This window comes from Rattus norvegicus, chromosome 9, assembly GCF_021556685.1.
Source record: "Rattus norvegicus strain SHRSP/BbbUtx chromosome 9, alternate assembly SHRSP_T2T, whole genome shotgun sequence".
NCBI lineage: Eukaryota > Metazoa > Chordata > Mammalia > Rodentia > Muridae > Rattus > Rattus norvegicus.
The window spans coordinates 112,298,332-112,324,896 of record NC_141542.1 but is presented as its reverse complement, the minus strand read 5'-3'; the positions used below and the strand labels follow the sequence as shown (position 1 = coordinate 112,324,896).

At 38.0% G+C, this 26,565-nt stretch overlaps 1 protein-coding gene across 1 annotated transcript in view; it reads left to right on the top strand.

Moving 5' to 3' along the window:
- Slco4c1 (solute carrier organic anion transporter family, member 4C1) overlaps positions 1-23,719 on the top strand; it is a 51,641-nt gene extending 27,922 nt beyond the window's left edge. The window contains 8 exon segments of the mRNA NM_001002024.2: positions 1,346-1,464; positions 2,545-2,689; positions 3,064-3,259; positions 7,880-8,033; positions 10,971-11,161; positions 16,229-16,293; positions 17,647-17,784; positions 20,907-23,719. Of these exon segments, the coding sequence (NP_001002024.2) occupies positions 1,346-1,464; positions 2,545-2,689; positions 3,064-3,259; positions 7,880-8,033; positions 10,971-11,161; positions 16,229-16,293; positions 17,647-17,784; positions 20,907-21,067 (1,169 nt within the window). The 3' untranslated portion in view covers positions 21,068-23,719.
- Positions 23,720-26,565: the final 2,846 nt, after the last annotated feature.

Sequence of the window (26,565 nt, the reverse complement as noted above, 5' to 3'; positions counted from 1 at the left end):
GCATTTTTCTCAAATTTGAAGGTATTTACCTATTTTCATTGCCATTTGCAACAAAGATTTTGGAAGTGAATGAAAGTATATGGAGGTGTGTTGAGGTGTGTGAGGTGGGTAGAAGTGTGTAGAAGAGGCGGAACTCGACCAAAGACACCTGACGTACTGGAACCAGGTGAACTCATTGGTGTCTTCATCCTAGGCTATCCCATTGTAAAGCCCTATAAGCATGCTTTCCTCAGACCTCTTCACAGAGCTATGGTTTGAAATAAAGGGCCATGGTTACAGACAGCAGATATTACCTCCTCTTCCAAGCACTTGCTTTTTTATTGTTTTAGCGAACAAAGAAGAATGGCCATATATAGATTTTAACCTATAAAGACTGTCAAAACACATTGCTAAATAAACAAAGATTGTGAGCATACTTCGAATGAAAAGAGAAAGTATGTTTGTAGCAAAACTGTGTCATTAAATTACAATTCTTTGACTGTACATTAATATTAGACAGATGGGAACTTCATTTGTGAGCGGGTATTTTTTTTTTCCTCTTTAATCTTTGGACAAGGGTCTCAGCCCAGGCTGATACTGGCCACAGATTCATGTCAGTCTTCCTGGCAGATCCTGCTGAGATTATAGACCAGAGCCACCATGCCTGTGCATCATTCATGAGTGTTAATGAATACTAGCCCTTAACACAGCTTGATTACAAGCATAAGTATTTATAGAATTTTATTATGTTGTACCAAGAAGTGTTTGTGAACCCCAAAAGACCACCAATGAGCCCTTTCCAATATAATCACATTAGGGTCTTTGACTTATGATCTTGAGTTACCGCTGACCCTCAGGACTGTTTGGCAAAACATCCCTGAACTCTCATCAGGACAAGGTTTTATAGAAAATGGAAGCAAGTGAGAGGGTGGGCCATCCTTGCAAGCATCTAATTAAATGACTGCTGTAAGCAAGATTTATACAATCACGAACAGTCTGGAAGTGCATCTGAAACAATCAGATTAATCTTTGATTAACTGTTACTAGGAAGGAGCTAGTGAGTGACTCTGGCCAAGGACAAGCCGTGGGGTCGGTCAGTCCTGGTACTTGGGTGCAGCTCAGGTTCAGCTCAGGCCAAATGTTCAGGCCTTTTTTTTGTTTTGTTTTGTTTTGTTTTGTTTTGTTTTTGATGGAGGCTGATCTCAAGATGGAGTACGTTTGGGCCTCTCAGTTACCAGAAGGAAAAAAAAAACTGAATTCTACTGGAATTTACATACCCATAGAACTTATATCAATTAAAGGGTAAGCATATTTTAAAAAACTGATTAAATAGTAAAACAAACACATTTACTATCCCTCTCCCTAGGGACAGCAAAAATTCAAGCTGGCAAAACTTCCCAGACTCATCAAAATAATAGTACTTCCTTCCAACATATGGATGAAAATTTTGGGAAAAGTATTAAAGATTTTCCAACTGCTGTGAAGGTAAAATAGAACCTCTCTCTCTCTCTCTCTCTCTCTCTCTCTCTCTCTCTCTCTCGTGTGTGTGTGTGTGTGTGTGTGTGTGTGTGTGTGTTTAACCAGTCTCGTAGGAACACACTTCTTACACATATAAGTAAATGGTGTACACTGGAATCATTTTATAACTTATTTTCTTATCTATTCCTGCTGATGCTTTTCCATGTAACTTTTCTGATTAAATTTCATTGCCCTCTGAGCTCCAGAATAGAATAACTGAAAGAGCATGATTTATTGCACTGGCAGTGTATTCGGTGACTCCTCTTTAGCATGTAGCTTTCTATCCCGTGCTAATTCCCTTATGTCATCCGTTGATCAATTGTCACTAAATTTGGCTGTCTTTAAGCCACCTTCCGTTTGGATCACCCTCCTTAGTCTCAGTAGTTTCAGGTTAGTATTTCCTCTTTCTGTGGAAAGTTGAGAAGTGCTGTGTTTGTACTCCTCCCTTGTGTGGATTCAGGTTTCATCTATCCTTAGCAGGCAGCTGTGCTCACCACTACACAACCATTGTGGTCCTCTATCCGTGAGGTCTGGAAATTTGATAGGCATATACCTTAATATTATGAAAGAATTGGCAGTGTAGATACCTATGTAAGGTTACTTAATGTTGTATTTAAGGTTCTTAATTACTTTAATTATGAAACAATACTTATCCATGATAAGTTTCAAGTTCCCCATTTAGTGGATACAGGAATTTACATATATTTTATATCATCTGGTAAGAGGTGCGTTTATAATATAGACATCTACAATAATCTGAGAACATGGAGCCTTTCCAAATGGGCTTTTACCTCCTCTGCTGGGCTCTTGAGGGCAATAAGGGCATTTATCAAATCTCTAGGTACTCCACAAACAAATGTCCTCCCCCCCACTCTCTCTCTCTCTCTCTCTGTGTGTTTGTGTGTGTGTGTGTGTCCATTAACCATAATTATATTTTCCTGCCTGAAGGAATACTGTAGTTTAAATGTTTGTATTTCAACTTGTATTTCAATGTTACACTTTGTGCTGTAATCCCAGACATTCATTTGAATTGTATTTTTCCCTTAGAATTTGATGAGGAATACAGTCTTTATATGTTTAGTTCTATCAACTACTTCTGAAGCACTAGTTACCACGGGATTTGCCACGTTTTTACCTAAATTTATAGAAAATCAATTTGGATTGACATCGAGCTTTGCGGCGACACTTGGAGGTAAAAGACTTCTGAAAAACTACATAGTGCACTGATTCTATGTAGCACATTGTTTTAATTAGGATAGTGCATCCTTTTGGATAGCCCACACGTTAAAAGTTTTTTGGTAGAAGTTTTTGATTCTCTGAAATCAGTGTTCTGTATCAACTTACGACAGACCAAACTGAACTAAGACTATATTAACTAACACTTAAGTTGATTAACCTTCCCCTGCCTGTATTGATGGCATTTTTTTTTTGTGCATGTGTGTGTATGTATGTCAGGGAAATGTTTTTATCTGGAAGCTGTGGTGATGCTGGTTTTGATGTTTTCCAGCTGTCTGTATGAGTTACAGAGCATAATTGTGTGTTTTTCATTATTTTACTTTTCATTAGGGGCTGTTTTAATTCCTGGAGCTGCTCTTGGTCAAATCTTAGGTGGTGTTCTTGTTTCAAAATTCAAAATGAAGTGTAAAAATACAATGAAGTTTGCGTTATGTACATCTGGAGTAGCACTTATGCTGAGTTTTGTATTTATTTATGCAAAATGTGAAAATGGGCCATTTGCTGGTGTGTCTGAATCATATAATGGGTAAATATACTTCATTGCTTTTTATATTCATGTCAGAGATTATGTGTGTATTTGCAAGTATTTCCTCTCAATGTACATGATTAGGAATTGCCTTTTTAGAACATTTAGACACCCTTCATACCAGTGTAACACCGGGGGACTTTGTCTTGTGTTTTGTTTGCTTTAATTTGAATATTTTGTGCCTTCTCGAATGCTGTGGGTGTTCAGCAAGGAAGCAGATGAAGGGTGATGTGTTTGGCTCAGGGATTGAAAGAGGAACAGAACATTACAGAGAGTTTCTCTTGTAAGGATTCATATTTGGTAGAGTTTGAATGTATTCCCCAAAAGCTCTTCCCCAGATCTATGTACAAATGGTTATTGGAGGAAAGGAAATGACTAGGAACCCCCAGATTCTGGATTAATGTTTTCTACAAAGCACCCCAGCTAGCTTGTCGTCTCAATTCATCCTTTGATGACTTCCTCTACCATCAGAGGCCAAGCAGGTCCCGCTTCCCTTTGCTTGGACCTCCAGTACTCTTGCCTATCCTCAAGCAAACCTTTCATTATTTTTAATTGTTCACCTTGGATATTTTGTTATAGCTACAAAGAACAGACTATGGCAACATCCTAGGGAGAATTTAACATTCTGCTTTCCTATTAACTTAAATATTTAAAAATGGGAGTTAATATTTATGATGAATTCATCTTGTTTGGGTTGAAAGTATACAGAAAATACATTCAAGTAAACCTGAAACCAGTACCGTCCTGATTGTTCTATTCCTGCTGAAGTTTATGCTTACTTCAGAGAAGCAAATACCTTCTTATTCTGTCCTGCAGACAAGTTTCCCCCTCTAACCCGTTTTTTTGGTCAGGTTTGTTTTGTATGAAGTTCTATACCAGCAGCAGTAGATCAGACAGGCGACTTCCACTGTATTTTCTTTCACTGTTTATGTGTGTGACTTCTGAGGCAGGCGCCACTCCAAGAATGATATTCCATAGTTTTGTGTCATACCACATTCACATGACACTAAATTTCTTTAGGAAAGTTTGCCAATAACAACAACACTGATTTGTAGGTGTGCACATGTCTGTCTTTCCTTTGTGTTAATATGATGCCAGGTGTTCCAAATCAGTGTTTGGTTAAGCTCCATTACATTTAGTCCAAACACCTTCATGCTTCCTCTTACAGAGACAGTAAACTCTGACTATAAAACAGACACTGGGAAAACAGAACACCAAGTGAACAATGGGTTATGAAACTGGAGCTCTAGAAAGTTCTATAGCAATCACTAAAGGAGGTCTGTCAAATTTTATTTGGCTACAAGTAGGAAAGACTTGTGACCTAACTACTTAAAGCTTTTAAGTTTAAAAATGTTAAGAAGGTACGAAGGAGGAAAAGGAGAGAGGATGCATCACTGTGGGAGAAGAGAGAATGAGGCACTATGGGGTTGGGGGAGACACACATCACTGAAGCGTATAGATGATATCAGAAATAAAGGCCACTTTCAGCCACCAGTTTGAGGGGAATTTGAATTACACTCCTGGAAATAGGGAATGAAAATATCTGGAAATGTTGAAAAGACACCTGCTAAGCCAGGTGTGGTGGCATATGTTTCATCCAGCACTTTGGAGGCAGAGGAGCAGAGGTAAGTGAATCTGTGAGACTTAGAGGCCAGCCTGGCCTACTTAGCAAGTCCTAGGACAGTCAGGATTACTTAAAGAGACCCTATTGTGGAAGGAAAAATAATAAAAAGGAAGGAAGGAAGAAAGAAAATATTTCACAAGCATTTACAAGTTCTCTACTAATAATTTCTTTTCCACCACATGGCAAATTTGTATAAAATTCAGAGAAGTTGACTGATGACAGGTAATATGATTTTTTTATTGTTCTTGCTGCGTTTTACATAATGCCATCTTACATTTTGAATATTTTCAAAATGTGCCTGGATATAATATGACAATTAAGTGTTGGAAAATCAATTGAAACGATGATGTAATTTTTAGTACTAGTTTGAATTGCAAGGACTATATTTCTCTAGTTTCCTTTCTATTGATCGCAAGGACACATGGCAGCATTTTGTAGGGCATGGCTAGCTACATAAGAAGACACTCCACTCAGAAGAACAGATTGCTAACAATTTTTTCCACTTATTAATTTACTTGTGTGTATATGTGCATGGAAATCAAAACAGCTTGTGGGAGTTGGCTCTCTCCTAATATATGGGCTCAGGCCATCCTGCTTGGGGCCCATATCCCTCTGCATTCTTTCTAGTATCCTAAAGTCTACTCTTTGATTTCCATTTCCTTTTACCGCATGCTGACTGGTTTTCTATCTTCTACCTCCCTCACAAACTTCTTTGCCTACTTCTTAAGTCCCATTATTTTCCAGTTTGAAATATTGTATTTGAATACTTTGATATTTCCACTGGTTTACATATTTTACCTCCCAAGGAAGTATTGACTTATGATTGCAAGAATAATGCTTTCTTTCTTTTCCCTGGCTCTGGTTTGCTCTTTCAGTTATGTTGCTACCACTCTTGTTTATGATCACATATCTGAAATTCACTATGTAATCATGAAGTCAGCTACCTCCCAAGACCTCCACTTGTCTCTATCAGGTGTATCCAGCCCCAGTGCATAGCCACAAAAACAGTCCAACACAAAATTGTAAACTTACTTAAAACAGTGTGAGATTGTGTGCATGTTATAGTTAGATTTTGCAATGTGTGCAATATATCAGACAGTAGGATATGTTTATACTTTGTGTGGCAAATCTTGTTGTTATCATGATTTCTGTTAAATATGGATGAAAATGGTTATTAAGATTTCTAGTCATTGACTACTTGTCCAATAACTTGAGACTCTTAATATGTATAAAGCCATAATGCTTACCTCTTCCTCAGAATTGGGTTCTCCTCTGCTAAATAGTAGGAGTGCCTTTGAATTCCGTGAAGTGGTGCTTCACCATCTATCAATAAAAAAAATTACTATTCTGTGTTCAAAAGTTTGCTCCAATCTTTCTTATAATCATGTTGTATTTCAATTTCTCTTTATATTCTGATCGCTTGTGTTGGGTGTTATGACTGGCTCTTTCTACAAGCTCATACTCCATGTAACTTTAGAGGAGAAATGCTTGCTGAGCTAGTGTGAGAACCCATGGTTATGCTGGATGGGCATGGTGGTCCACATCTAATTCCATCACTTGGACGATGGAGACTGTAGCTCCCCAGAGCTGGCTAGCTCGACCAGCCTGTATCAGAGATCTCTGGGGTTAGTGAGAGATCCTGTTTCAATTAAAAAAGTAACCAAGAAAGATACTCAACATTAACCGTTTCACATGCCCCCAAGTGCACCTACACAGATGCATGTATACACACATTCATAAATATCATGTGCATAAGAAAACGTTTTTGATGAGCTTTTGACAACATCATTGTTAAATGTAACATGTATTTGTACAATAAACAGTCATTGATTTTAACAAGGCCCCTGAGGCAACTGGATCTTGACTTCTTATAAGAACATACCTTTGCATTTTCTGTTTCAAATACCATTTCCATTTTTCTTGTTCCATAGTTCCTTTTCTAATTACCCACTGTCTGGCTAAATTTTGCTCACCTTTAAGACTCACTTAGGAGCTAACTTCTCAGGTTTCCCCTTTTCAAACTTTCCCTCATATGAGTTGTCCTGCCTTGGAGTTTCTAAAATGCACCTGTACATATCAGTAGGTCAGTAGATTAGGATACAATGAACCTACCTCTCTCCCAGGACGCAAGTCGTTGAAGATTGATGTTATGTTACTCAGTTTCATGCTCACTTTAGTCAACTCAAGGCTTACTTATCACCTGCTTCAGACACATTGTTGAATGGATGAATAGGCAAGGCACTGGGATTCCTCTTTGATTGATGTAAGCCTTTATATTGGAACCTCGATGGCCATTTATATTAGGACTTCTTTGCATGGTATTAGGACTTCTCACAGACAGGAAGAGAAGAGATAATCAAAATTTCACCAAGTCTGAAAGTAGGAAATTTACTTTTGGCAAAGAAAGAGGTTTTATTACGATATTCACAGATTAAACATCATGATTTTATTCACTTATTTGGTTTTTTTAAAAGTTGTCTACCTTTCTAAGATGTTTGCAAATGTCTAACAACCTTTTCCTTGCCACAAGTAAAGAAAAAGCTACTTGCAACTGTTGGTAAGAGCAGGGGAAACTGCTGCTCACCTGATGAACAATCTGTAGAGACAAGAGCTCTTCGCTGCCACAAAACCCCGATATTTACTGAGACATTCAATCCGGTTTTCTTTTGTCTTATTTGACACCATTCCTCTAAAAGGCTTACCCTAATCAAGTGTGCTTCCCCAGTGCCTCACCCATGCATGCAGTCAACAATGTGTGTGACACAGTGATAATTAGGCTTTGTGTTGAGTAAGGAGAACACTTCAGTCTATGGCTGGATGTAGGTTAGTGTATGCTAAGTCTCATGGAAAAGCAGACATTATGTTTTATGCATTTAGTACTAACATGTTGAGCAGCTAACTAAATGATACAAAGGCGAAATGCAACTGCTTTTGAGTTGTTCCCAAGGCATTCTGTTGAAGAAAATCTCACCTTATCTATCTTTTCTTATTTACAGAACAGGAGAGATGGGGAATCTGACTGCACCTTGCAATGCCAATTGCAATTGTTTGAGATCCTATTATTACCCGCTCTGTGGAAGTGATGGAGTCCAGTATTTTTCTCCCTGCTTTGCAGGTTGTTTAAACTCAGTTTCAAACAGGAAACCAAAGGTAGCCATGTTTCCTTTTACCCCAATGAATATGATTATTGTCTTGAGTCTCCTTGTGGGCAATTCTGTCTTTTCCCTCAGTTTCCTTTCCTTTCCCAGTTTCACAACCCTGGCCTCTTCAGACTCAATCCTTCATGTCTCAGGCAATTCTTGCCGAACTCAGCATGGCAATTATATTACCATTTTATATTTTTGTTTTTTCTCCATTATGAGAGCATGATTATGAGAACATGGTTACTATCCAGTAATATGATGAAACTGACTAATTTTTAAATTTCACACACCATGGATACATTGTAAAACATCCAAATCATTAATTCCGTTTCAAATATAAATTTACTTTTAATTTCTATCAATTTGCCTAGAAATTTCTTTTTAATATAATTAAATAATTTCAGACAAACCACGTAACTATCTTAGCAGGCAGTGTGCTTTCCTTTCATGTTTGAGCCAGTGGATTCCATCCCACAGTGTCCTATGTTGTATCCTGCATATGTTGTGTGGCAGGATATTGGATCGCACTGTAAACTCTGAAATTTGGCTATTGACTGAAGAAAGCTCTTTCTAGCTGTGGTGTGGCTCAACCCTTAGCACACACCTTTAATCCCAAACAATGGAGGTAAAGCTAGTTTGTACAAGGAAGCAACCATGTTTGAAAGTGGTGTCTTGTTGAGTGGCAGACAAAGTGACTAATTCAGAGAAAGACTGGACAGAATAGGATATGCACAATTCTCAGGAGTACAGAGAAAAAAGGAGAGAACAGCACTAAGAGGGAGAAGGAAAGGAGGCAGTTTTACTGGAACGGTTGTACAGAGACAGGGTGAAGAAAGAACAAACTAGACACAGATGGAGATAGAACAAACCAGAGAATGAGAAAGAGCCATTCAGTCAAAAGCCAGATTGAATTAGTCAGCTTGGAGGAGAGTTTAAGTCAGTATAGCAGAGTTTACTAGGAAGGGAGGAGCTTATTCAGCAATAAGTCTCGGAGGCAGAAAACATTCTAGGCCCAGATTAAGATTATATAGAGTCTAGAAGTTTCAAGGACAAGGCCTAGGTTAGCAGACAGAGGCAGTAGGCTTTGGAGACAACAATTACTACAGGAGAATAAATTACTACAGTGTTGACATAAATTTGCCTATTTTCCAGCATTCAGGAGGCAGGTCTCTGAGTCTGAAGCCACCCTAGTTAACACAGTGAGGCCTTGTCTGAAAATGAAAAGAGAAAAACCAATGTCAGAGAGCTTAAGATTTCAGCCATTAAATGGACGGTTGTTTACTCTAGTTAAGTTGGAAGGCTTTGCTTTCAAGAACCTTGACAAAATGTAGTAGTATATCAATTGTCAGAAATAAAAGTCCTACAAGTGAGCTTGGCACCAATATAAAGTAAGAACTACCTACAAGGTAGGGGTGGGTGACTAGTATTTCCCTGTAGTTGGAAAGTCTACCATGTGTGTACCTATTGCCTGAGGAAGCGAAGAAGATACTAGATTCCCTGGAACTGAAGTTGCAGAAAGTTGTGAGCCACCATGTGGGTACAGGAATTGATCCCGACTCCTGCAAGAGCAACAAGGACTCTTAACCGTCTCTCCAGCCCGAGACACACTTTTCTTAGGAGCTATTTCATGATAAAATATACATGATAAAATGCTTGTGCTTTTTCCCTCAGAATAAATAATATTTTCTGTCAGTTACCCAAATACAAAACTGACATTGGCTGAGAGCTCTGTCACATCTCTTACTTGAGTTTTTTAATGAAAGTGTAACAGAATACCGTAGTCAGTTTCTTATCTTAAGGTGTCTAACATGCCTCAAAGGGCAGGTGCATGCAGTTAAACATGAATAACCGAATCCCAGAGCTCACATGGTGGAGGGATAAGACTCTCAATAGCTGTCTCCTTGCCTCTGAATGTGTTTTGTGACACAGCAGATTCCCTTGCCCACAGTAAATGAGTGTCAAAAAATTTTAAAGTGTTCAGGATGAATGACTTAATTTTTAAATGTATATTTGAGTGTTCTTATATAAGAACACATGTTAGAGCATCATTTACATATTAGCTCTTCCCAAACCAGCACCACTGGTATTACAATTGCTTTAATACAGAGAAAGAATCTATCCTAGAAACCCTGAAAACACTGCTTTCTTTGACTTCCCATCTCGCTATGATTTTGTTGATGTCTTAAACACATAAAAAGTTTATATTAAAGATAAAAATTGAGATATACAATGCCTTTAGGACTTAATAAAGTTTCTAAATAAGCGATCGTCTTTCTATTTGGATAAAACATGATCTTTCTTGGTCATTACCTTTCACAATATTATGATCGTATAGTCATACATCTATGCCTATATATAAGTATATGAGAAATAACCGATATGCTTTTTAGAGCAACTACTCCTTTGCTATCATTAACATGTTATAAAAAGGATAACTTGTCTTCTGTAAGGTAGATCAAAAGTTCAGAAAATGTTGCTGTTAGAAGCAGCATTTTGTTAAAGTTGTGCATACAAGGTAATTTTACCTTGGCACTTATCAAAATTATAGTGTTTGTTCTTTCGAACTAGTGCACATAATGAGATTGCCAGCGTGGATGCCTCTGTGCCCCCTGTCATGGAAAAGAGGAGATAGAAGGAAGACATTATCTGAGCAATTATGATCTACTGAAAGTAATGTATGCAGAACACGAGAAAGGGTGTAACTGTTAGATCCCTGTCAAGTTGTTTTATGTCATGAGCCGATAATAGGCTACAAGTTGGAGTAACAGCCACAAAGTCAAGCACAGGTACTGCGTATATGTGGCTTGTTACAATTTGCTTCACTTCTTACAAGGGTTAATGGCTCTCAGCACTACTGGCTGTCACACTAGACAGTGACAAGATGATACAAAAGGCATTTTCAAAGCGTACAACGACTTTGACATTTTTTGTGTTTAAATTTCAGGCATATTATAATTGTTCCTGTATTGAAAGGAAAGTCGACATCACTTCTACTGCAGAAAGCCCTGATTTTGAAGCAAGGGCTGGAAAATGTAAAACTCAGTGTTCAAACCTGCCCATATTTCTCGGCATCTTCTTCATCACTGTGATTTTTACCTTTATGGCAGGTACCCCCATAACTGTGTCCATATTAAGGTAAGCATTGCCCCCCACAACTTGCATTTCCTAGAAATGTATGTTGTGAACTTGGAGATTCAAGGAGGCTTTGATTGATTTAAGCAACACCTTCCTGGTGCACCTCGAGTTCTCAGATTCCATAGAAGCCCAGGTACCTGCGGTTTAAAGACACTAACACAGGAAAAGCCTTACTGTTTGCCCAGGTGGCAAGCGTTTGGCATTAGTCTCTCTGCGGGTTTCCCACATGACTGGTGTGATCTGGAAACTGGAAGTTGTGTGGAAGTCTTCTGCCATAATCACAGTCTTCTTTTCTAAGTTGAGAAGTGGGTGCTGGCAAATCAGCTCCCTACAAAACACTAAGAAGCGAGCTGTCCTCTCGGCATCAGCTGAGGTTTCTGCTTACTGGTGTTTTCCCCCCTTTAATGCCACTCTACAGGAGTTTACCTTCCATCTGGCAGTTTTCTGCCTCTTTCCAAACAAGTGCCGGGCCTTTCTCTTTCTTAGCACATTAATTTTCAGTATTCACCCACTATCATTCATACCTTTAATAAGTGGAAGGTATATCACTGTTAATGATATTAAGTGTTAGCATTGCTCTCCCTGAGACCTAGAGGTATTTAGTAAAGTAATTTAGATTCTATAACTGCCTCTTTAAGTGCTTGGTTCTTTGTTCTTGTGGTTTTTTGGTGCTTTGGAGTTTTAGATAACATTTCAGTATCGAGCACAGGCTGGCCTTGAACCTGAAGTTACTCTTCTTCTGTTTTAGGCTCCTAGGTGCTGGGATTACAGGCTGTGCCTGGCTTATACACTTGTTTAGAAAGAAGAGTCATCTTGTCTGTATCTCACGTGCCTTTCCTTTGTGGTGGTGTCAGACGTTATTGTCATTGAGCAGTCATTAAAGAAAGAACTCTTACTATTATTGAATCCAGAAACTGTTTTCTCTCTCCTCACTTTATATCCCTATCTTGTCTATATGATTTCAGTCTCAATGGTAGAAGAAGTGATAGTACTTGAAGATTATTTAACAGTGATACTAATACACACACACACACACACACACACACACACACACACACACACAAAGATTTTAGCAGGAGTATAGTGTTACATGCCTGTAATCCCTGCCCAAAAGGGAGGGGGGTTGGTACAAATGCTAGCTTATTTTAATTGACATCAAGATACATTGCAATAACTACTCCATTAAAGCTATATGCGTTACTATTAAATATACTGAAATACGCATATGATATAAAATTATTACCACAAGCTAATTCACCATCTCTCAGGTCATTTTTAATGTGTATGGACACACGTGGTAAGAATGAGTAACATCCACTCATAGCAAATTTCAAATATATAACACAAATTTGGGGGTGGGGAGGATCAGTGGTTAATGCAGGGTCTTACATAGGCTGGGCTGGCCTTGAACTTGCTATGCAGTTGAGACTCTTCTGCCTTATGGCTGACACACTATGCATTCCATCTCCAGAATTTAACCTGCACAGTCAAAACTTTGCAACCTTTGCAAGAATTGAACCATTCGTTTGACTTTGGCCTCCTGTAATTATGACTTTTCTCTATACACCTCAAAACAATCTTAAATTTTTATAATTTGTGTACATTTGTACGTGTGCACATATACCATGGTGTTGCTGTAAAATTAAAATAATGGCTGTCTTTTTACCCTGCACTAAGTCCGGCACTGTGATACCCCAAGACATCTGGTAGACATCTTCATCTCAGTCAGCAAAGCCTCTCACCTGCTTTGCTCCATCCCATATCTCACTGCCGATGGCTTCTCTCTGAGCCTGGCAACAATCTCTCTACCCATCCAGTTCCCAAGGCAAGTGGCCACCATGCCAGAAATGTACATCCCAATTCCATGGTGGCTTAGTGTCTCCAGCCACCACATACTCTCTAGAACTTCAATCGCCACATGAAAGAACACACATCACAATAACCTCTGATTCAATTGATAAGATATAATTTGCTCATCTAGACACACAAAGCCCTGTACACATCCATCCCTTAAGAATATTCATATGCTTCACTCCTTCTTTAAATGAGGAAAAAGAATACCCTTGGCAGGGAAGGGAGAGGCAAAGATTAAAACAGAGACTGAAGGAACACCCATTCAGAGCCTGCCCCACATGTGGCCCATACATATACAGCCACCCAATTAGACAAGATGGATGAAGCAAAGAAGTGCAGACCGACAGGAGCCGGATGTAGATCTCTCCTGAGAGACACAGCCAGAATACAGCAAATACAGAGGCGAATGCCAGCAGCAAACCACTGAACTGAGAATAGGTCCCCCGTTGAAGGAATCAGAGAAAGAACTGGAAGAGCTTGAAGGGGCTCGAGACCCCAAAAGTACAACAATGTCAAGCAACCAGAGCTTCCAGGGACTAAGCCACTACCTAAATACTATACATGGACTGACCCTGGACTCTGACCCCATAGGTAGCAATGAATATCCTAGTAAGAGCACCAGTGGAAGGGGAAGCCCTGGGTCCTGCTAAGACTGAACCCCCAGTGAACTAGACTATGGGGGGAGGGCGGCAATGGGGGGAGGGTTGGGAGGGGAACACCCATAAGGAGGGGAGGGGGGAGGGGGATGTTTGCCCGGAAACCGGGAAAGGGAATAACACTTGAAATGTATATAAGAAATACTCAAGTTAATAAAAAAAAAAGAATATTCATAACAACCTGTAAATGTGCAGAGAGGAATCTTAACAACTGCCTCCATGTTCTCCTGGGGGCTACTCTCTCGATCCAGTCTCCTCCCCTCTCTAAAACTTTTCTCCCGCCCATACTTCCTTCTCATCCAATGACAGGCCTCATTCTATCTTGTACCTGCCGTCACCTGTATGACATCGTCCTACACCATGGTATGTGTGTAGATGTCTTGAAAATGACGTCTTTCAAGAGTCAAGTTTCCCCCTTCACTCCTGTTGTTCTGGGAATTGAACTTGGGCGACTACTCTTGGCAGCGAGAGCTCTCTTACCAGCCTGCCCTCTCTCTCTCCTTTACTTCCTAATAAAGCTGGTGCTTCAGGATGCAAGTATGAGTGAGAGCACGCTAGTATACAGTACTTTGATTTTTGTCTGTTTTATCTCAGCACGACATACTGTAAGCTCATTCGTGCTCTACACATGGCGAGACTTCCCTTTCCTAGTGTGGTATAATATCACATGCCACATTTTCTCTGTCCGTTCATCTGATGATTGACTTGTTCGATAGCTTAACTATTGTTAATGACTTCAGTCAACGAGAAGGGCAGCAATCTTTGACATTGTGCTGGCTCGCATTTTACTTATGATTTTAACTTCTCTGAGAGACTGCTGTCTGTCTGTGTGTTATCAGCTCTGTTTCCTTCTAGTAGTTTATACTGGTTTGCTTTTCCCCATTTCCGCAAGAGCACTTGGTTTCATGTTATCATAAGAAATGAACTAAATGGAGCAAGATGGCTTCTCCTGTGGTCTTGATGAACATTTTTGAAGAACATCTGTTCATGACTACTGATTTTGATATTGTTTTCCACACTGTTTCATGCCGTGTCTTCTTTGGAGAACTACCTATTCAGATAGATCTTTTGTCTATTTTCTCATTATTATGCTACTTGAGTTTATGATTTGAAAGAAGTGCTATGAGATGACTCATTTACCTGTGCTTTCCTGTACCCTGTCTCTTAACTGTGCTTCCTTTGCTGTGCAGACTCATTGTGGGATGCTCCTATTCGCCTCTATTTTCTTTGTTAGCTTTTGTTTCTGATATGATAGCCAGAAATGTCACTGCTGAAATGAATATCAAGAACATCAAGAACTTTATGTTTTATTTTTTTTTCTGCAAGGATAAGACACAGGATTTCTGTTTAGTCTTTAGTCATTTTGAATGTGATTTGTACACAGTTTGAGATAAGGGTCCAATTTCATTCTTTTGCATGTAACTTTAGAGTGTACAATTTTCTGAACATAATTTATGCAATGCAACCTTCTTCTCCCTACTGTGTGTTCCTGACGGCCGTGTCAAACATCAGTTGCATGTACATAAATGTGTGTTCTGTCCTATTGATCTCTGTGTACATTTTTATGGTGTCAGACTCAGTCTGTTTTTATTATTATAGCTTTGTTATTGTAGTTTGAAATCTGGTATTATACCTCTAACTTTGTTCATATTGAACAAAATTGGTATAGCTATTCTGGATTTTTTCCATATGAATGTTATGTTTCCTATTTTTATGAAGTTTCATTAGCATTTTGATGGAGATTTTATTCTAATTGCCTTGGATAGTAGGGGCTTACTGACAACATTATTTTGATTCATGAACATTGAAATGTCTCTCTGTATGTGTGTGTCATCTTCCAACTTCAGTTTTACATTATTTTCATATCCACAAGTTTTATCCCTTTTGTTTAATCCATGATACTTAATTACTGTTGTAAGCAGGATTTTTTCTTAGTTTCCTAATGAGTAGAAGTGTAACGAATAGTGTTGACTTGATAAGTTCCAATTTATTAACTTCATTTTTTCGTGAGAATAGTTCTGCTTGTAGAGGCAATGTTTTTGTTTTTGTTTTCTTTTTTTGTAGGTGGAATAACAATCTAAAAACAGAGAGTGTTTCTTCTTTTCCAATTTGTATGTCTTTTCTTGGTTTTTGATACTTAAGTCTTTTTGACAGAATTTTGAACATGGACAGAGCGCCTCGTCTCCTACTCCCAAACTCAGAGCATCGATTTTGTTGCATATAATTTTGTAATTTGTGACTTCTATTGTGCTGAGGTTCAGTCCCCCTGTGCATATTTATGAAAGATAAATATTGTAACTGACTGCTTCCCCCCCGCTTTTACTTGTTGAAATTCACAGAAGCTAGTGACTTTTTTTGCTGTTATATATGATGCTTTACCACTGATAATATTTTTCTTTTGTAATCCCAGGATAACTTACTGGTAAGATTTTGCAAATATTTTAATTTGCACATTTACTTGAGAAGAAATGCTAAACTTGTGTCTATAAGAAAGTGTAGCTATAGTTAAAAGATACCCTGATGTTTTTTTTATCATCTGTTTTAAATATGTTTGCAGGTGTGTCAATCACAGACAGCGATCTCTAGCACTGGGAGTGCAGTTCATGCTTCTTCGGTTGTTAGGTGTGTTATTTAAAAACATTAGTATGTGCTGCTTTGGTTCATTAGTGTTATATACATGTTACATATATGCTAAATTAGTGTTACATATATGTTATATATATATGTGTGTATATATATATATGTGTGTGTGTGTGTGTGTGTGTGTGTGTGTATATGTTGCACACCAAGTAAATGATGAAGGATAAAGAAGGCATAGTTGTCATTGGTAAAAGTTTTCTAACATTCATGATATAGCAATGCCTACATGTATGAGAATACAGTGACTTAGATCTCACCTGTCTGGCTTGTTATCTATTGTTTCCAGTCTCACTGCATTAAAGGGAATGTCTGATTTATTTGAAAAAATAAGTAATTCTTACTCAGTATTAACTTTAATACTTTCAGTCTTTATTTGTTTGAGTTCACTAATATTGAATATATAAAAGTGGGGAGGGCCCCTTACATGTGGAAGCACATGGAAGCCTCCTGGTATGTGTATGCTGTGTGTAGGAAATGATCATATATGTCTATATGTGGACATGTTCACTCCCACGTGCTTTAATTCATGCCCGTGTGTGTGTGTGTGTGTGTAGATACAAAATGTATAGACATGCACATAGTAGTTTATCATTATTTGTGTACCAAAACCAGTCTTTTTATTTTCTAACTCTATCATAACCAATTTCAAAGAGGTAGCCATTTCTTACCTTATGAAAGCAATGAACTAAATTACTTATTAAATTAACATTTTTAAAAGTCAGGGAAATGGATTTTGAAAGGTATTTTTACTACAAACAATGGATTTGTGGCTATAACTGCATTTACCTTAATTTAATGATTTTGCAGATCATCAAACATTACATGGTACCTTATTACTGTTTATAGATTTTTGTATCAATTAAAAGAACATTTTTTCTAAATTTTTAACACAATGTAAGAGTAAGATTATCTTTAAATTAAAAAAACCCTTTATTTCGTGTATGTATACATGTATATATATGTGTGAGTATACATGTGCGACATATGGGGAAGAGAAGACTTTGAAGAGTCTGGTCTTTCTATTACATGGGTTCTGGGGATCCCATTCAGATTGCCAGACCTGGAAGCAAGTGCCCTTACCTTCTGAGCCATCTTACTGGCCCCAGCACAAAAGTACTTTTAAAAACTAATTAGAAATATGTAATTACTTATAATTATTTAAAATATTTTGACCAAGTTTGTTTTAATATATCTTTGACTTAGATATGAATCAGCTAATGTATATGTGGATAAAGTCTATTTGTATTATATAAATATATGTATATCTTTATGTATTGAAACCTGTATTATAATCTGTATTCTTCACTATTCTCATTTTGCCTCTAATTCCTCTAGGCACGATACCTGGGCCAATTATATTTGGTGTCACAATAGACAGCACGTGTGTTCTGTGGGACATCAATGAATGTGGAACAAAGGGGGCGTGTTGGATCTATGATAACATCAGGATGGCGCATATGCTGGTGGCTATAAGTAAGTGGGCATCTCGCTATGGACTCACAGTCTAGTATTGTTGCAGTGTGCAGGTCACCCTGCAGGTCTGAAGCTAAATGAAGCTACCCAATGGACGTCAGAGTCTCCAGTGGCCTCTGCAGTTTTCAGTCTTCTTCAGTAGAGGAAGAATAAGATTTACATTTTCTGTGTATCATGCCATGGTTTTTAGGAAGAATTTCTCTTAAGTTTGCAGAAAGTATATAAAAAAAGATTAAGGAGAATTTGAAAATCTGGAATAACTGTCATCTAAGTGTCTGGGCTCTGAAAACAATGTAAATTGTGTGTGTGTGGGCGGGGGGATGTCCTGCAGCTACAAGAAGTATTTCACAGTTCAGAGGTTTTGCCATGATATGATTAATTGTGTTGATGATAGTCTATACATTCTTGGTTAGGTGACAAATTAAAGATAAGATTAAGGCAGAATAATATATATTATTCTGCCTTAATATATATATTTATATATATATATGTGTGTGTGTGTGTGTGTGTGTGTGTGTAACAATTTGACAGTTAAACATTTCATATCAATGTAAGACATTAAAATGTTTGAATATAAAGCACCCTTAGCAGGACATGCTAGTACACAGCTATTATCCTAGAACATGGGAAGTTGAGCCCAGATAGGTATGAGCTTGAGTACAACCTAGGCTGTATAGTGAATTTCAGTCTAGCTTGGGCTAAGACTAAGTCTCTGTCTGTCTGTGTATCTGTCTGTTTCTCACTCTCCCTCTGTTCCTCTTTCTGTCTCTCTCTTTCACCCACACACACATATATATGTGTGTGTGTGTGTGTAATATTTATATATTATACATTATACAATTATATATATGCAATACACATATAATTATATATATCACATATATGTATAAAGAATGTAAAATGCATAAATGTCATTTGATTTTCACTGCTATCATGTTAACACGGCAAGATAGATTTTTTTACCCTATATATTAACCAATATTCTGTCTGAATTAATAATTACAGAAACACAATATCTACTGATTAAATAAACAGTAAATATGTAAAGTCACAATTGTTATGGTAAATCTCCAGCCCCAAAAGTTTGTGCAAAAGCACACAGCTCAGATACAGTATTTATGAGCTGCTCGCCTAGACTGGGCGGAGCACGGCTACATTAATCTATTCCCCAACCATGAAATCCTCTGCTACTTGTAACTTCTCCAGGCCATGTGGTCCATCTTCCATCTGCCTCCTCTTTCTGCCCTTCTCTCCATTGTCCTCTACCCTTACCCGACTCTAAAGCCTCTGGTCCCACCTTTCCTTTCCACTGCCCAATCACGGGCTCTAGCCTTTATTTGACCACTTAAAATGGGGAGAAGATTCACATGAAATCACCTGAGAACATAACCCACTCCTTGTCAGGGCAGTCTCTCTTGAGGAAGCAGAATTACCTCAGATACAAACAGCACCAGAGCACCCCAAAACACACAATGAGAGCAAATATTAAGTCTAGATAAAATTCATCTTATTATGTTTACTTAGTACTCAAAATTAGTTTTATTCAACTTGTTCATGGTTTTTCCTAGAAGAGGGGTGAAGACTATACTTAATTGTGGATGGATATATGGACAAATGTTTAGATTGTTGTTAGGCCTCAAGCCTACACAAAGAAGTACAGGCAACTAAGGCATGTTAAGAGCAGGATAATTTCCCCAGGTAACAGTGATAAGTTATCCAATATCAAATGGTCAGCTTTGAAAAACATGCGTACAAAACCATTATACAGACCAGGAAGGTTGTATTTGTGAATATATATTCATATATGTATATACATGTAATAACAATTAAAAGAAGCCATGAATTTGAAACAGAAAAAGAACATGAGTATGTGGGAAGATTTGGAGGGAATAAACGGAAGAAAGAAATATTGTAATTGCATTTATAACCTGAAAAATTAAAGAGAGATGTATAACTTTAAAATACAAACCTTTCAAATACAAATGAACAGCCATTGAGACAGTTGTCTAGGTCAGTGATCTTCAGAAGAACTAAGTAAGGCTTAGATAGACCCAGGAGAATTCCTGCTATTCAGATGCCTTATAATAAATTTGCACGACGAACAAACAGGAAGTTAGCCATTGAGAAATGACACTGTGAAAGCAGTTTCAATGCTGGCACTTAGTGAAGGAGAATACTACAGTGGACATCAAGTTATCTTTATGAAGTTGGGTTAAAAAGAAGTATTTGAGATAACTTATGTGGTAGATCTGAATAGATTGTTTTTGGCTGATATGGAAAGATAAATTAGGGTAGGTATGAAATATGACTTTATTCATATCCAGTCCTTTACCTAAGAACTCTGTAGCATATTTTTAACGTTTTTTAAATTTTTGACATGAAATGTCTTGATTTTATGCAATTTTAAAGATAGTGAGCTATTTTATTTCATTTTTCACTTTCGATTGCTTTTTCTTCCCATAAACATAGTATGTATTTACAAATTTAGAAATGTGTGACAGACCTTGAATGTAGTGTTGAACATTATAATTGCAGCTCCCTTGAAGCTAAGATCACTTCATCTGGGCCACATAGCAAAATGAAAACAGAAATGGGCAAAGGAATGTCAGTTAAAGGTTCCTGACTCCTACACAACACACAGCACTAATTTTGTAGTTATTCTCAAGGATAAAATAATTGTTACTGTACGTTTTTATTTTTTATTGTTTGGAAACAAAATAATTGCATACATATAAAATCATACAAAACATTTCATTTACTACTACTACTACTACTACTACTACTAATAATAATAATAATAATAATAATAATAATAAATAATTTGAGGTAGGGTCCTGTTCTGTTTTAAGCTGCCCAGAAATTCCTTCTGATTAGGAAGGAATTAGTCTAATGCGGTTCGTGCCTCTGCCATGTGAACCCTGTAACTTACAGGTGTGGGCTACCGTACTCAGCCTCTCTTGTGGTTTACAATCTGAAACTATACAATTACTATTCTTTATAGTCATTACTTTGAAATAGGAAGCTTTTTTTATTTGTGAAGAAATTACTTAGTAGAAAGTTTGTTTTACTAATTGGTAAAGGTCTAAAGCATGCCATTTTTGTTTCGTTTTGTTTGTATTTAGGTGTTACTTGTAAAGTCATCACCATATTCTTCAATGGACTTGCCATAGTTCTCTATAAACCACCGCCCCCAGGAACGGAGGTATCATTTCAAAGTCAGAATGTAGTTGTGTCGACGATTACAGTGGAGGAGGACCTCAACAAAATAGAGAACGAAGGATGAGAAAGAAGAGGATACTGCTTTAGAAAAGTGGCTCCTTCCTGTCAGAACAAACTGTGCCAAGGCACCATTGTCTTGTCCGGGTACACCATGGCTTAAAACCCATATTTCAGTGGTCACTGTCTATGTACAGATTCCTATTTTTGTTAAAGTGAAAAACAAAAGACAAACTCAGAACACAACAGGCCCACGCCTTTAAAGTTCACCAAAAGCCTCAAACCATACAGATTCTTATTTATTTCCATTTTCTACCTATAAAATCACCACGGGGTAAACAGAACAATGGCCAACAAAACATAGTTAAAAGTTTATGCTTTAAACACAGCTATGCACACAAAGTAAAACATTAGTTTTTATTTCTTTTGCTTTTTTTTTCACATACCCCATACAGCCCAGGAAGTCCGGTAGCTAAAGATGACCTAGATGCCTGATCCTCCTGGACTTACATCTCATGTACTGAGGTTACAAGCCTGTGTCACCCCCATTGGCTCCCACTGTCATATTTTCATTCTTTCTTTAACTAGTTCCACATTAATTTTCATTGTTGATTGTTTGAGCTTATTTGAGAAGTTTACAGCACAAAAATGTAGGCTGGTGAAATTTATGTGATGGTTTTGGGGACTAGTTATTTAAAACTCATGGAATTAAAAGACATCTTTACAGTGTAATTAGGTTTTATATAATATATCCTCTCTGGCATATATTTTCATAGAAAATTCCAAGCTGATAGAAGGTAGGGTAATTATCTTTTTTGTGTCTCGATACCCTACAGCCTCAGAACTATCAGCAAGAAGTACGCATTTTCAACTCAGAATAAGAATTCTAGGAGGGAATTTGTTAATGTTGTTGACTTTTAACACTAAAACGTACGACTGTGATAGTATTCCTCAATTACATATTTTCAGAGAAAAGAACCAGCTTCCATAATGAAAAGTGCCAAGTAGACAAGCCAGGAGGACATAATGCACTATTGATAAGCGTCTATATATCAACTACTTTATATTTTATTTTACAAACTAATCACCTCGCCCATTCACGATAGTAACCCAAGTAGAGTTTCATTGACTAGCCATCATGCATTGCGATTCAATGGAAGTTTTAAATTCAATGATGCAGTTACTGAAAGCTTGAGTGTTTCCAACCACCTTATATCTCAGTAACTAAATTCCATCTCTGAAGGTTCCTGACGAAGTTACTTAAAATACTGAAGGAGTCTGTCATTGAGCATCAACAAAAATAATTTACTATTGTGAATACCATTTCTAATTAATAAAAGTATTACAGGGCTAAGGATGTAGCTGAGTGCAAATTCTAAATTTGATGCCCGGTCCTGAAAAGAACTATTCTGTTGTTTGTTTTTTTGTTTGTTTTTTACAAATCAAATCTTTTCCTTTAATTAGCTTCCCCAGCCAGCCCTCCCACATCTCTATCACCTATATTAACTCTTTATAAGCTTCGTGAATCAGTTTCTCCCTCAGGGCAACACAGGCCCAGAAAAAAGACCTGGAAGAAAATTAGAATTAGAGACACTAGAATTCACAGAATTTACATAGCTGTGCCTGGTGGTCATCCATGTATGGTCCATGACTTCAGAAACTTTTGTAAGCCAAATTCAAGAAAGAGGGATGAGCTAGGAGTTAGACTCATAAGCACCTTCAATATTCAATGAGAGAGGACAGTCTCAGGAAACAGACCTACTTATCTCAGGAACTTACATACTAAAAATCAATTTGAAAGAATTCAGCCAAAATTCAGGTATTTGGGAGGCTGACACTTCTATCATGCAAAGGGATAGTACAAGAAAATAGGGAAATCCACATGATACCTCGGGGGAGAAAATTTCTCCTGACTTTCTGGGCACATTTTAAATACTGCGTCCATTGCGGCCAAGGGGACGAGAAGACAGCCTTTCTACAATCCCACGTGTGGAAGCATGGCAGTCTGTGAGGAGGATAAGCTAATGCAATCCTGAGAAGCTTAGTGATAGAAACGTGAAGTGAGAACGAGAAAGAAAACAAGCTATCTGCACAGACAAAAGGGTATGTGGCCCCTCAGGGAGAGAAGTGAAAAGTCCCAGACATGTCTGTTAAACAGGTCAGTAGAGAATTGTTATTCTAATAGTTAGTGGTCATCAAATGGACGTCGTCTTCACTATACTCAGTTTTTCCTATCTCACTTTTTTTTTTAACAAACGTGCAAATGAAAATGGCTAAAGGAACCGATAATTTCGGCACTTGAATATACATATTTAGAAAGGATACCAACATTTGGAATGAAGTGAACACACTACTGTAATCATCATTCCCATTTGTAAATTCATGCAGATTACATGTGTTGGTATGCTGCTTTTAGAATATATTTTCATGATATGTATTTGCCAGAGCTTATAATTATTTTAAAATAACTTGCAGGTGTACCTGCTGTAATTTTGTACATAATTGAATATATCTTAAAATTTGTAATATTTTGATTTTCTTAACTGCGAAAAATAAAATTATAGTACTCTTTCTTAACCATGGAAGAACTGTATACATTTGACTTTGCTATGTAAATTGGAAGAAATATAAATACAATGTAGGCCTATTTTCTTTGTTGCAAACAACTCTGTAAATAATTGATACATATAATTTTTATTAAATTGGAATATTTATATTACACTGTTTTATTACTTTTTATTTCATGTCTATGGGTGTTCTGTCTGTTTGTACGTCTGTACACCACCTGGGTGCAGTACCTATAGAGGCCATAAGAAGCTGCTGAATCCCCCTGAAACTGGAGTTGAAGATGGTTGTGACGGCTTCTAAAGAGTTCGACCAGAGACAAGTTGAAAAGAGAACAAACTAGACATAGGTAAAGACAGAACAAGCCAGAAAATGGGGAGATTAAAACAGATTGCCACAATTAGTTTGAGGTCAGGCAGAGCAATTCAGGAGAGGGAGAGAGAGGAGTCAGGGGGCAGATGGATCAGTCAGTTTGGGGAGAGGAGTTTGGTCCAGAAGAGCTGAGCTCAATCAGCCAGCCAGAGCTCAGAAAGAACTAAGAGGGCAACTTACTCAGCATAAGTCTCAAGAGGCTGAAAACATTCTAGGCCTAGACACAATTTCACAGAGGCTAGAAGCTTCCTGGACTAGGTTTAGGTTAGCAGAGGGAACAGATAAATTGTCATCAGAGATGACAATTATATAAAGAGTAAAAAAGATGTGTTTATAATTCCCTGTAGAAGATTTAGGGAGGCATTTTAATCAATTTTGAGGCTCTCTCCTGTCAGATAACTTTAGCTTGTAATACATTGACATATAACTATTTAGCACACAGTCCACTGTTGCAAGGAACTACTTAGGGTCACTCTTTTCTCTTGTAGCCAGGTAGGGAAAGTCAAAGCTCCCACTTATCCCCACCCCTGCCAACTTCCAATCCCCACCACAGAGATCACTGTGCTCTAACCTCCAGTGCAGGGGCTGCCCAGGAATGGCCTACCGGTGGCATGGACTGATTTCTAAGAGAAAAAAGGCTGTTAAAGGGTCTTTACTCTAAGGACTATTATTTGAAGCTAATATTCTTGTGTCCTGGAGACTATCACATTTTTTTTGACTAATGCACCTCCCTCTAGTTCATTTTCAAAACCAATAGAATACCTGCTTAATCCTGCCTCGGCTTCCCGAATGCTGACGTTACAAGTCTAGGGATCCATGTTCCATGATCCCTGTCAGTACTTAATACTTGATTATCCCCTTGCAACTGCTCTGGAAGTAATACAAATATTCTAAGGAGACACTAATGATGCTCTTCTCCTTGGTAATTAGACTAACTGAAAATAGACTCTAAAAGATTGGAATTTCTTCAAGATATCCCTTTCTGGGAAAAGGAAGAAGGAAAAAGCCAAGGCTTCCAGGGGAGCCAATGACCTCCTTATCTTCAGGAAAGATTTAGAACTTGCAGAGTGGAGCTCAGGCAATGGCGACAGGCCTGGTAGGACCACACCTTCGTTGGTACTGTTTAATTATTCTTAACTCCAAGTTCTCTATTTAAACAGAAAGCCACCTCGAGTCCTCATGTGGGGGATGGGTCTGCCTGCTGACTTGCAGAGTGTTAGTGCTCAGGCTGTGACCCTATTAGTGCCAGCATTAGCTACTGTCTTCTCCAGTTGCATCGTTACGAGGTTGCAGGTTGAAGTTGTCCTGTTTTCAAGCACTTCTGCAATCTGACAAACCTGCACTCTGGAATGAACTCCGTGTTGCAACGTCCAGGACTTAGTTGACTTCACCAACTCCCACTACCACTGTTGTGGATGGGAGTTTCACAGAACAGTCCAGAGGATGAGAACTGAATGGAACTCTGTCTACTATACCTAGTAAATGTGTACATTCACATCAGTATTACAGTCACACACTAGGCAGGAGTATTTACCCAGCAGAATATTTGAGATAGTGGTATTGGAAGCTCATTGATCCCTCTCTTAAAATGTGGTTATGCTGGAAAACTAGGCAAAATGGAAAATGTATGTATCCAACGACTACATTCCAAACGAATGTATCCAAGCTGGAAATAAAACAAAACTATACAATAGGTTAGCTGAATATTCTCTCTCTCTCTCTCTCTCTCTCTCTCTCTCTCTCTCTCTCATTTTTGGTAGGGAAAAATGATGTACTCTGTGTGTTCAGACTTGATATGCTACCATTCTTTTTACCATCAAACTCCTAGGAAAGTGGGCAGAGAGTAAACCTCAGAGGTTTTAATGGGGTAAACTCTGACTTGATTTGGAGTAAATAAGTTACAACCAGAGGCCCTCGGCATTTTCCCAGTTACTCAGTGACTCCGTGACTTGCTGTTACCCTGAATTTGTGATAGCGGTGGAAACAAGATACCAGCAGCCTAGCTAGAAATTTAACAGGGAAATGCCGACTCCGTTGAGGGAGAAAATCAATTCAAGCTCTTCTGCAATATATTTGTGTTAACAAAGTATCTCCATCAACAGGAATTGCACAAAATCATTACCCACTTAAACTCTGGAAAGGAATCAATAGACATTGTTACAGAGGAAGCCTTAATAGGCAAAGACTTCAACAACACAGCTCACAAAAATGTGCTCCAGTAGCTAAAAAAAAATAGGAGTTTTCAGAATTAGATGAAGGCATGTGTGCACGATGTTTTGTAAAATTGCCCTGGTGAAGAAACACCAGTGAGTTACAGAATTTAACATTGGAAAAAGGAGTTTTGGTATTAAGAAACGTAAGGTGAATGAGGAAGAAAATTAAATAAGAAACAAGCCACTCATTGACGGGAAGGGTACATTCTGGAAATACCCTTCAGCCTGAAATGTCCAGGGTTAGGAATCAGAGCCTGCAGCTTTTAAGCTGGGGTAGTTATAGGATAAAAAGAAGGAAGAGGACTGAACTTTCCTCGTTTTACCTCCTGGTTGGCAATTGCTAGCAGTCGTTAAGGAACTTGAATGATAGATTAGAGGTTATCAGGTGATGAATGAATCAGCACCACTCATGGCT